At 34.4% G+C, this 13,750-nt stretch overlaps 1 protein-coding gene across 1 annotated transcript; it reads right to left on the reverse strand.

Moving 5' to 3' along the window:
• Positions 1–365: 365 nt before the first annotated feature.
• Positions 366–1,355, reverse strand: LOC123525654 (thyrotropin-releasing hormone receptor-like). Its single transcript, XM_045304798.2, has one exon. It carries the CDS (start codon positions 1,353–1,355, stop codon positions 366–368), a length of 990 nt encoding a protein of 329 aa, XP_045160733.2.
• Positions 1,356–13,750: the final 12,395 nt, after the last annotated feature.

Consider the following 13,750-nt stretch of genomic DNA (forward strand, 5'->3'; position numbering starts at 1 on the left):
TGTTTCAGAGTAAGTGTTTCTAATGCCCGTAATTTAGGCTTGGGAACTATCATATAGAACCCTGTAAGGATTAAGTCAGAATTGTGTGCACTGTTTCTCTGATGAAACCCATGCAAATTCCCCTGTAACAGGGTAATATGACTGTAACGTAGCGGGCTTCTGTAGTCTGGACCTATTGCCGAATGTCTAATATGGCACAATAAAGCATTACACTGGTAACAAGGCGCATAGCAAGGGAATTTTATTTTTCATTTCGTCCGAAAGTCTGAAATATTACAATAGACATTTTGATAAGACATCAATCTAGCATTCCCTTTCATTTCATAAAGAAGTAATCATCTATATTGATACTGGAACACAGAGTTTTAAGACATTTCCGTTACTGTTGTAGAACTGTCGCGTCTGAATAAAGCCCTGACTTGCTCCCTGAACCTTGATCCACTCAGAAAATAGAGGACAAAATTGAGAGTATTGTTAAGATAAGCCAGGCAGTTGACCACAGCCCACCACAGTTCGAGTACAGCGGTATCTTGGTTTGTCACTTCGGCCGTGTATGGTTGTTTAATAATGTGGATACTTATTGGGGTCGAGCAGACGATAAATACTATGTTGACTATAACAAGCGTTACCGTCATTTGTGACATTTTGCGTCCCGGGGCGCTTGCTGTTCCATTAAGCGGTGCAATGCGGTTCAGTGTCGACTTTTTCCTTTTAATCATAATGAAAATAATGGAACAGTTTGCAAACAAAAATAAAGTCATAGGTATCAAAGATGTTAAACATAAATCAACCCAATCCCATTTCACTAAAAAAGTGTTATAATCGTCATCGTCAATGTTTTCACAATAAAAGTCATCTGTACCATTGTTTTTGGAGTGGGAGATAAGGCTGAATCCATAGTACCAGTGAGTATTTAAAAGCACGATAAAACTGGTGATCATAACAATGATAACGCACGAGTTTTTCGGGTTGCAAACAAATCTAGCTTTGTGCGGAAACCATACAGCGATAAAACGCTCTGAGGTGACAGCTACTAAAAACCAGGAGGAGCACTGGAATCCGATGTAAACCAAAAATACTTGCGTTTTACACCAAATTACGGATAGGTTCACGAGGTCTGTTTCGAACGTATATTTTATCCATTGTCTTAAAAGACCAGCCCAAAGCACGAGTAAATCGGCCACTGCCAGGGCCGTAAGATAAATAGCCGTTGAAGATTGGCGATTTCTGCGTTGCATCAGTATTATAATCGTCAAAATGTTCCCAAATGTTCCAACCCCAAGACACATAGGCGGAAATAATTTCCACAAAATGACAGCTATTTTATGTTCGGTGTATTCCGTAATCTCTGTCATTTTTGTAATGTACGTATGGATTCTGAAAAAGAATATAATAATTACTTTTAATACACATTTGAGTAAGTCGAATAGACTAGAATATAAATCTCGAGTGCTAGGCATATTTTCTCGATCGCTAGACTAATATTTCGAGCGCACAAACTCTTATATAGAGCGATCGGAATATTATCTTTGGCGCACTATACACAACTATCTAGACCGCTCGAGATAACACGTCGCTCGTTCAGGATCATAAGTGGAACGTTCGAGATAATTCAATCTTAAAACAAAAAGATTACGAAGTCTCTAGACCAATCACATGAGTTTCAATAGTTTTTCTTTCTTTCTTTTTAACTGTCTGACTTCGAAAATCTTTTAATTTATGTAACCTCGTGACTCATTATCTCGAGCACAGGGCATTTTATCTCGAGCGCTAGACTACTAAATATATCCAGCGTTTGACATGTTATCTCGAACGATTGACACTGTATCTCGAGCGCACGGCATATTTACTTGATGTATTTCGAGTCCTCCGCTTGAAATCGAAATCTTACAAAATTGGTGTTCAAGCTATTAGATATAAACAAAAAATATTTGCCAGTCCTTAACATCCCTATGTATATGCCCAGTCTTCTTAAATTTCTTTTTCAACCGTTTTTTTCATGAAAACGATTACAAATATTTGATATTATAATTATATATTGTAAAATAATTAGAACAAAAATATATCGAAGGTATAGAAGATACGTTTTGACCGGCATAGACTCAATGCTTAGACAGATAGATAAATAGATAGATAGATTTCGACAAAGGATAACATTTGCATGATCAACAAATACAATATAGAATAAAAAAATAAGCATCATTAAATACTATATTATGCAAAAGAAAACCATGACATGCTCTCAATACCAAGGATATCACAATAAAGAGCAAGCTCTTAGTTCCATTATGGTTCTTAGCATTAATGGCATGACATAGGGAGGCAATTATTAAAACATATTATTGAAATGAAAAATTACACCTTTATCACAAATTGAAATTATTAAATTGAAATTATCACAGTCAGACTATCACAAATTTAACACATCAATTGTACTACCTGATCATATATCTTTGATAATCCATCAAACGAAACGAAACTGTTAAAACGATAAGGAGAGAGTTTCAAATAAGCTTGGCTTTCTACTCAATCCTTCATGCTGTAACTATGTAACGTTTCATGTTGTAAATATATATGAATAAAATATTGTTTAAACCAAAACGGTTCTGATTAATGTGAAAAAGAAAGAGCATGTCATGGCAAATTAAGTGACTATATAAGATGATCAAGGATATCGAACCTGTGACCCTTCACTTCGAAGTATTGGACACTAGTAAACTGAGAAAGCAATGTTGTACATTTAATGCCGCAAGTGGACCTTACGTTTCTTTTGATGTTTTCAGATTGCGATTTTTCTGCAAAGTACATTACATTTCTCCGTTGTAAATGTTTTTTTTACCTAACAAGGAGGCGATGTTTCGAGGCACTAGGCTTATCTGTTCCTTCTTCAGGCTTTCTTATGTGTATTTAAGGGTTTAAGAAAGTTCATTCAAGTCAAGCAAACAGCTATATTATCTTATCCAGATGTAAAACACATTTAGAAAGGTACACAGTATGTACTGAAACACTACTTATGATCTTGCTATTTATATTTATGACCAAGAACATATGAACGCATGACATTCAGTAACAGTTTTTTCATGCATAGTGGTAGAAAAATAGCAAATTTCACTTGATATCATGGGGTAAGGTCAATATTAAACTTGATAACACAAATGAGTTACATTATTTGTAGACGTTAGTTGTTTTCTTGTAAAATATTATAGTGAAATTTTTATTGAACATTCATCAGCTAGTTCTGCAAGTTAAATTAAACGGGGTGTAATGGCATGAAGTCATTTATCCGGAAAAGGTAGAATAAAGTTTGGACACGGCATACGGAAAAGAAACTCATAGTACTTACTTAAGGCAATCGGCATATTTGGATGAATTTATCCAATTTTTGATCTTCCATAGGATCTCGGTATAAAAGCTTGAGATGCAAATTAGTCTTGCAAAAAGTAGGACACATCGAGGGCTTGGTGCAAAACTATTGTAAGTGTATATAAATAAAGAACAAGATACAATAGTTTTGCGCCAAGCCCTCGACATGTTCTCGCCTTTTTACATGCCGAATTTTCTCAGTATATCCTCAAGTTAAAAAAAAGTCAGCACTTACCTAAATTCTTATGTAGAAATGTTGTTTTTTATCCGCACATACATAAACTATCTTAACGATATGACATAAAACGTTACTATTATAATCGATAAGTGAGGTAATGCTTGCTTATGTTCTTTGAAAAAAAAAAGAATTTAGTGTAAAAAGCAAAAGAGCAACATTCGTCGTACGAAACATCTTCTAAAGATGCATCGAAGAAGTGATTCGTAAAATTCACCGCTATGAAGGCTACAGACTGACGTAAACTTTCCTGGTAATTCTCTTATATTCACGTTACCTAGGAAACAGTACTGCATGTTTTTGAGAAGTAAAGATGCAATAGCAAAAGTAAAAATGAGACGCAGTAATTTGAAAGCAACCCCCCCCCCCCACCTCCCAAAAAAAAAAAAAACGAGGGGTGATACATAATTACATAAACTATAAAATTTACAAGTAGCTATGCAATATTCATCCAATTTCCCAGGTCGAATAGATCTATATATCCTCATATTGACCCAACCTTAAAGGCAACGACTGATTTATTTTAAAATCTTACTTTCGGACATAGTTGCTAACGTTTGCAGTGGTTGGTAAAGTTTTTAAACTGCGTTTGACGTAATAATTCATGACGTCGCAAGTGATGAAATCACTGCTGTAGTGAGGTCAATATAAGGTTTTGGCTCCACCCTAGTGTCAATATCACTTTCGAGCACTAATCATGTTATTGTGTTTATACCAATGGAAATAAATTACAGATTGAATAAAAATAGTTATGTTATTACAAGGAATATGAAGACAAAATATTACTCATGTAAGGATCAAAATTCTGAGAAAAAATCCCTTGGGATGCATTTCATGTGAATATTTAGTTCCTTTGGAGTTTTGATGATATAAAGAGATTATTAGGTTGCTGTATTACAAATGTAAATTTATTAGATCTAGGTGATGTCGAAAAACATATAAAAGTCGTAGACGAACCTTATAAATTTTTATTTATAAGACAGTAACCAAAACGCCCTGAATGACCCAGCTTCCGTTTCCTTGAGCGATTCTTCTTGTGGTAATTGCAAAATTACATTGCCGGTCTCATGTACCTAATAAAATTGTTTAATCGTTGCATCAATACGTCTTTAGTAGTTGTTCTAAAGAAACAACAACAAAAAACAAGCAAGATGGCGTCGATTTGAGAAAAAAAATACAAAAAAAAAAACTATTCCGTCAAAAGTTTATTTAGTCATTGACCTAATGAAGCAAAATTTATTATACCCCTAGATTTTGCCCTTTATTTCGCATGAAAGATTTATTCATGACATTTATTTGCCTATAACGTCAGTGAAAGAAAAATAGTGACAGAAAACATATGGCATGGACAATGCTTTCGTAATAAATAATCAGGTCTATTTGCATTTCATAGCTTTTAACAAACATTACCCTCATGCATTTCAAAAATGTAATGACGTCATTCATAACAAGAAATGAGTATATGTATTGCTTTATAATTTTGAAGCAGAAAAACGTATGGAGTCGAAAATATCTTGTATTAACCTTTTAATGCACCAACTTGCGCAAATGTCCAGCCAGTGTTCAATATATTAAAATTATTGTGTTACCATGTACATGTATAGAAGGCCTATGACTTTCTCCGCTACAGCGTTTTTTTTTAAACAATAACGACCGGGCGGCAATTATAAACTTTCCTGGAGAACAGTCAATATATATAAAGTAAAAGTATACTCTGTAAAATTTTCAGAGAGGTATATTGATAAACTAAATTATTATAAGAAAATCCATGAGAAGTCTTGATCACCCCTCGTATAGGCATATGTTTGCACATTGACAGATATGACGCAGAAGTTAGCTAATTAAGGAATAGAATATGCATTCAAGAGAAAGGAGGAGTATTGTAACAATACTTTCAATCATAGCGCTGACATTTATCTGTACAGAACAAAAAAAAAAGACAAAGCGGACGGACTTTAGACGCATTCATAACATAACATAACATAACACAACATAACATAACTTTATTAGCATTAAATTTCATGATACATTTATAGCTTCACATAATACAATAAACCTGTAGTGAAGACATGAATTTTACATAAAAGAACAAGAATTCACATAGTAAAAACAGTGAAACGAGATGTTTTATTGAAAATTGTATTTTGGGTGGGAAACTTGACAACGTTAGTGACTGCATGGTCAACAATGAATGAACATTCATTTAGGACCTGCATACACCACTTGAAAAAAAAATAACATGGCTAATTTGACTTGGTCGTTTCGCATTTTTTTGCAAATCAAAATAATAATGAAAAATTAAATAAAGTAACTAAATAAATGAAAAATAACAATGCACGAACAACTTTTGATCAGGTTCAGGGTCTTTGAAACAAAAAAACAACAACAAAAATCCCCCAAAAAACAAACAAACATACAAACAAAAGACAAAACAAAACAAAAACAACAACAACAAAAAACAAACAAAACACTGCACCTTCTTCCAGACTCGTTTATTCGGCACTTGCATACACAACTTGATAAAAAAAACCCTGACTTGATCTTTTTTATTTTATGAAATGTAGTAAGACATGCATTTGTGATTAATGGGATTTTCATTACCCCTTGTTTTGAAAGCCAAAAATAAACGAAGTAGATCTATTTAATACACAGAAACATGTAAAATTGTTAAGTCCTCCAAATAAAAAAAAAAAAGAAACAACAAAAAAACCCCAAAAAACCCACCAAAACAACAATAACAACAACAAAAAAACAAACAAACCCAGAACATAAACGATATTTCTACATGTTTTGCATTTCTGATTTTTTTTGAAATAGTTGGTAAAGTATTTGTGAACTATTGTTTTAGGTATTGGTAAGGTGCCAGTTAGTACAAACTTACGTTACGAGTTGAACTATACGCATGTCTAGTATCAAAAATAATCTATTTTTACGCGATTTCACAACTGAGGAAACAGACGAAAATGAGTCTGTAATAATATTAATAAATTGTCACAACTAAAACATGTGTGATGTAATCTTCCGGTTAGTAAGTTCTTTGCATCACTGACGCTTATGTGAACTTATTTACACAAAAAATGAAATAAGTAAATGTGTAAGTAAATGTGTAATTATTTTGATCTATAGCACTATGCATATTTTCTAGGTCTACATATAATAGTTTAATGTTTGTTTAATCCACAAGTAATGTATCAGTGTATGAGAAAAAAATGTGTTAACTATCCAAAATTACAAAAAAAAAAAATGTATGGACGCTACCAGATTCATAACACCAAAATGAACAGCCAGTAATCTGACAATGAAAAATGTACCTTCAAAACAAAAGTCTGTTGAGAACAAAGACAATAAGTTTTCATGTGCAATTGTAATTCCGTTAAAACGTGAATATGACACTTCAATCACGCCCGAATCTGATAACAAGAATCGATTCTGCAAAGTATAGCGTAAACTTTCATGTATTTTAAAACCATTAGCATCAGTGACGGATCTGTGACAGTTACAGGGACTAATTAAAATAAGAAGACCTCTACGCAATGATGTATACCACAAAGCTATATGCTCCAGGCCTTGTTGGTTTTTAAAGATTTTCTTGAAGTCTATGTAAAATAAGTAATCCACAATGGCGATGCCAATTTTAACCCCTGGGGCATGATTTCAGCAAGTTTGGTCGAGAACCATTATACAATACTACATGCCAAATATCCAAGTTCAGGGCAATGTGGTTTTAGACAAGAAGATTTTAAAAGTTTTTTTGCTGTATAAGTGTAAAACAAATGAACCTCAGGACGGGGCAAAGTTTGAGCCAGGGACATGGTTTGAACAAACATGTTAGAGGACACTAGACGATGCTACATCATACAGCTTCAGACGAGACGATTTTATGAAAAACAAGTGTCCCTGGGCCATTTTAAGCTCAGAGGCTTGATTTGAAGAAATATGGTAGACGGCGACTACACACATTGCATTAACATCTAAGTTAAACAAACTTCAGGTTTTAGACAAGAAAATCAATCAAGTTTTTCCTATATTAGTCTACCTTAAACAAAAAACAATGAACCCCATAAAACATGATTTGAGAAAAAAAACAACACTTTTGGTCGCAGAACAATGCCAAAGTTCAGGTCATTACGGTTTTATACAATAATAGTTTAACCTTTTATTCTTTGTTGTTGCCATGGCAACCAGAATTCTGCAAGGAATTGAATTCGTTGATCAGGTTTGGCAGAGGATTATCCAAGGAACATCCAGGCCAAGTTTCATCTACTACCACAAAGTGAGTGACGAGTGATCACAAAAGTTCAATCTGATCACCTCGGCCTTTATTCTATGGAGAATACGTTTTACGATTGCACAATAGCTCTAAAATAGCTAAGAACCTAACAGGGGTCCTCAATTTTACGTCGTAGTTAAAAAAATTACAGCGACATGTCTAATATTCATTAGCTTTAACATAATAAATTTGCCCAAACTATCTTGAACCATAACTTTTCATAGAGTCCATATATTTATCCATAATATTTCTACAAATAACTCTCTGAAATATATCACAGATATATATTTATAATCTAGTCAAGCCACGCAGCAACGGCAATAAACAAAGCAGCCGAGAGAGAAAGAAAATTACTTCATATTCAACGAAATACAAACAGCTATATTTTATCAATACCAACGACAGATCGCATCTTAGAACAGAAACATATCATATTATTGTTCGCGGCTTTAGTGCTTATTTATGTCTTCGTGTTTTTGTTCAGATTGGTTAAAGGAAAATAGTTTGTTATGTTGTCAGAGCTTGTTGTCCGGTTTTTTACCCTTTGATATTCTTTGCAGGTATGTGTTGTTGAAATATGTACAATGTATATTGCAAAAAAAGCAATAACATATGATTAAACTAACCTTTTGAAAAAATGAACAGATAAATTCAGCAGTAGTTCATACCTGGAAGCACTCAGCCAATAGTATAACTACCATGACAGTTATCTAGGTGGTATACTCATTTTTTTCCAGCGGGCAATTATAAAACCTATTTTCTGTCAAATATATTTCTGCACTGATTTAAATGCTTATAACTAAAATTGTCCATAAATAAGTGACCTAATACACTGAAGATTATTTTCAAAATTTTCAATAATCTGTTCATTATATTTCATCGGAGTTGAGTTTCGTACAAAAGTGGCCACTTTACTGCCTAGATCGAGTTCATATTTCCTCATTGACCTTTAAGGCAGGAAACAATCAGTTGAATTATTTGTTTGAAGTAATGAGACATAATGCCTTTTTCCGGCCGCAGGCCAGTATTGATTTCATCTTTACTTCCTGTTTATATTTTAGTCGAAGGTAATTTAACAGCTGATTAATATTACACATTTTGATTGGTGGATGAAAATTCCGCAGGTTTCCAAATGGAATAGATAATATTTTCTTAAGGGTGTGCAGGTGCCCTGAGCTATATTGTTAGACAGTATAATTCGTTGCAAGGCTGCTGTGGAAATAGCTTGTAAAACGTCATAAACCTGAATCCCCTGTGGCAGAGTTCGACTCTGCCACTCTGATACGGAGTGATCTCCCGTAAACGATTTACAGTCAACTAATCCCCTAGTCAACTCGTCCTCAAGTCAACTCATCCCCATTTTGGTCATTTCGTATCCCTTGGCGATTTCAAAAATGGTCATTTCACCACCCCCCACAACACACACACTTTTCGACCCCTCCCCCTTTTTAGTCTTATTTTTTGTCAACGTTTCCTAGATTATGATTAATATAATCATGATAATGTAAATATGTGTTCTGTAAAACATGTTCTACATAAAAAACTTAAAAATTCTACTTTAAAAATACATTTTGTTTTGGTTCATAAATACCCGATCGTATATAATAGTGCAGAGTGCATGCATGTTTCGTAGCTTAAAGTGTGTATTGACTAATGCGGCCGTGTATCTTTTTGTTAAAGATACTTTTTGTTCATATAGCCTAAAAGTTTTAGTATGTATAATAACATGGATTTTATACTTCTATGCTTATGTAAGAGTTGGATGGGAAAAAAACTGGATATTAAAGACATCTTACTACCTAAATACAAATTAAATAGGGCTTACTTATAGTTTTAAAATTCAATAGTAATTTAAAGACACTTCTGCGAGAAGGTATTTCTAAACCCGTTTTTTATGGGGATGTGGTTTACAAACTTCGTAAGATCTTGGGTCACGGTAATTTTCCAAATGTATTTGAAAAGATTATCAAACGTTTTATTAAAAGAGGTTACGACCCAACTGTTTTGAGACATACCGCATGTTTAGTGTTCAACCCGTTTACAGTTGGACACTACGCTTCCCTCTTTGATTGCGTCTGACGGAAGAGTGGGAGGACTCTATGATGAGCAGTTTTTAAATCCTACCAGGACTGAACTGTTTTGATATTTGTCTTCTGGCCTGTTTCGTCGGGCCCTTAAGGGTGTTTCTCTTGTTGCTCTGTCTTCTGAAAAGGCATGGAGTACATACGTTTTTGGTTCTTAAGGTTTGCTTTTTATATATTTATACACGAGCATTTTTGTGTTTTACATGCCATGCCTTTTTGTTTCCATTACGTGTGTTAGAGATTCACCTGGAGGGGATTACTTTTATTTACACTGTCCCATGTCTTTGGAACATGGTGGGGGTAAGAGTGAGGTTGGGTGTGCACCATAAACCGGTTTAAGCTCCCCAGTGGTGTTTTGCCACTGACCGTTCCAAGGCGGTTCCCCACTGTGTTCCTTTGTTTGTTCGTTTTGTCCTTGTGTGTTGACTTTGTGTGCGCGCGTGTGTGTATGCTTATTGTTCGTCTTGTCCTTATGTGTTGGCTTTGAGTGTGTGTGTTGTTCGTTTTGTCCTGATGTGTAAGCTTTGAGTGTGTGTGTGTGTGTGTGTGTGTGTGTGTGGTGCACGCGTTTGCGTGCTGGTGTGTGTGTGTGGGGGGGGGGGGGGTGGTTCGTTTTGAGGAGGCTGCGCCTTTGGTGCGTGGCATTCCCTGTTTGATATTTTTCTTTGTTTTTTACTGTTTAAAAAAATGCCATAAAAAGGAAGGATTCAGTTCACAAAATAAAGTTGTGAAATAAAAAAAAAAACATCGTTAAAACGTTAACGGGTTAACGAATTATTCTTACCAAATTTTATTTATTTTTAAAGTAGTCAAAACTAAAAAAGAATATAACAAGTCACTTTTCTAGAAATAATATATCCCTAAAAGTGATTTGTCGTTGGATGAAATCATTGTTTCACATTAAGATGCGAAAAAAAATAGTATGAGAGTGCAGCACGAGTTATATGATAGTACGCATCTAACTGACAAACAATGATTTTATTCAGATCATTATATTTGAGATAGATCTATATTTTTTCGATTCCATCATATTATCAAGAATTTTCATGTAAAACTTTTACGTAATTCACAATATGACGCTTTGAGGTCATAACTATGACGTACAAATACACGGCTACTTAACCCTAGCGCCACCACCAAGATGTGGCGTTAAGGATAGGAGTTATCGACATTTCCGTGGTGCAGCTATTACCTTATTATGTGTAAGGAAAAAAAAGTAGTAATAAGTAGTTTCATTTTTGAAAAAGCTGATGGCTTCGAGGGAATTGTCATTTACCTTTTTATTCTCATGTCCGTTAACAGTACCCGTCTACAATATATTTCCGTTACAGCTTCTTTTTGTCGTGGACCTTTGCGATGCATGGCTCTATGGCTGTGTTTGGGGTTTCTATGCTTTCTGGAAATCTTCCTTTAGCATTTTTTAAAATGTTATTTTAGAATTAAGTATAAGAGAAGCATGTTAGTGCCTTTGTTTCAACAAATATAATGCCCTTAATTTAGGCTTAGGAACTATAATGTAGAACCCTGTAAGTGTAGGTAAGAATTGTGAACTCTGTATCTCACATGAAGCTCCTTCAGGAACAGGGTAATATGACTGTGACGTAGCATCCTTATATGCGTACTGTAGTATTCTGGACCTATTGCAGGTTCCCAATATGGCCTTACAAAAACACCACAGCAACAAGTTACACTGGTAATCAGGCCCATAGCAAGGGAAGTACATGTTTCACTTGATACTTGCCAATATAAGACTCTATTAATGGGGTGCAAAAATATAGCAAATATGTAAACTTTGTTCCAACTAGCTCCGGCCTTTGAAGTATGCAGAAATAAATCAGAAAATGTTCGCACCTACAGAATCAATACTGTACAGCTATACATAGGTTATACCCAGACAATACTGAATACGTATTTCAGTGTATACATAGGTAAGTATTTTGAAATATTTATCTTTTCAAGTTTGTTCCAAAAGTAGATTAAATACTTGGCAGCAATTAAGAACAAGGATGATAATGTTAAAACGTTTGGCTACAATTTACATTCACCAAAATGACAGCATGGTTACGTGATAAGAAAGAATAAACATTTTATTAGATTCGCAGAAATAAACAAATATATAAATTATATATGCGTCTGGAATACAACAAATTATACCACAAAGGTCTGGAGCCAAACAAAGTACTATGACGTTTTCTCGTTAATCACACTATAATGTTGTTTCATAATGTAGTAATGAGGGCTTTTGCAATGACACTGTCATAAACTACTTTAGACATGGCGGAAATACATGTAACTTCCGTTTAACAATATAGATTAAAAGAGGATACCATTTTTAAAATGGAGGCAAAACAAGTCCATACAATTTTGTAAATTTGAAAAGAGTACCAGCTGTTTCAAAGTTAGTGTTTTTGTTTTAACAAATATAATGCCCCTATTTTAAGCTTGGGAACTATAATGTAGAACCCTGTAGGTGTAGGTCAGAACTGTGTACCCTGTATCAAACATGAAACCCATGCAACTCCTTCAGTAACAGGGTAATATGACTGTGGCGTAGCGTCCATATATGCGTGCTTCAGTATTCTGGACCTATTGCAGGTTTCCAATATGGCTTTACAAATACCACACAGCAACACGTTACACTGGTAATCAGGCACATAGCAAGGGAATTACATGTTGCACTTGTTTTCATTTCAACAGTAGCCCATAAGATACTAGATCTATTTATATACATACTTCAGATCAGACATCAATGTAGCATTACCTTTTATTACATATAGAAAAAATCATCTATATTGATACTGGAACACAGAGTTTAAATACACGTCTGCTAGTGTTGTAGAACTGTCGCGTCTGAAGAAAGCCCTCACTTGCTTTCTGAACTTTGATTCACTCAGAAAATAGAGGGCGAAATTGCGAGTATTGTTAAGGTAGGCCAGGCAGTTGACCACCGCCCACCACTGTTCAAGTACAGCCATTTCATGGCTTGTCCCTTCGGCCGTATATGGTTGTGTAATAATGTGGACAGATATTGGAGTCCAGCAGACGATAAAAACAATGTGTGACACTTTGCTTCCCCGGACGCTTGCTGTTCCATTAAGCGGTGCAATGCATGACAGCTATTCTATGTTTTGTATACTCAGTATTCTCGTCCATTTATGTAATGTGCTGATGGATTCTGAAAAAGAATATAATATTTAGGCATAGGGAATAGAGATCAATAACATTGCACCTTTACCAATCCTACCTGGCCTGTATTACAAAAAACCTGTATATCAACTTCTATTCATAATAACTTGTAAGAACTGAAATCCCTATAATATTAAATGAGATATTATATGTTTTATGAAGTACCACATTTATTTTAATTTTGCAAAATTTCAGAAATGCTTAAACAGTGGGCGAAGAAAACGTCCTTTAAAATAAAAAGGAGTGCGGTGACTTGTGTTTTTTTTTTGCTATTATTTTATTTGTCCTCAGCATTTATATGCAGAAACTACCTTAAGGATATGAGTGACATAAAACGTTAGTGTTATAATAGATATGTGACGCAATGCTTCCTTATATTCGTTGAAAAAAAAAAAGAATTTAATGGAAAAAAAAGCAAAAGAGAGATATTCGACATACGATGTACGTTCCGAATAGATATAAACTCCATTGAAAAAGTGATTCGTAAAATTCACCACTATAAAGACTACGGATTTAAATTATTTTGGTAGTTCTGTGATATTCACGTAACCTAGGAAACAGTAATATGTTTGTTCTGAGAAACAAAAGATGTTTCTGAAATAGCAAAATAAA

Source organism: Mercenaria mercenaria, chromosome 3 (genome assembly GCF_021730395.1).
Source record: "Mercenaria mercenaria strain notata chromosome 3, MADL_Memer_1, whole genome shotgun sequence".
Lineage (NCBI taxonomy): Eukaryota > Metazoa > Mollusca > Bivalvia > Venerida > Veneridae > Mercenaria > Mercenaria mercenaria.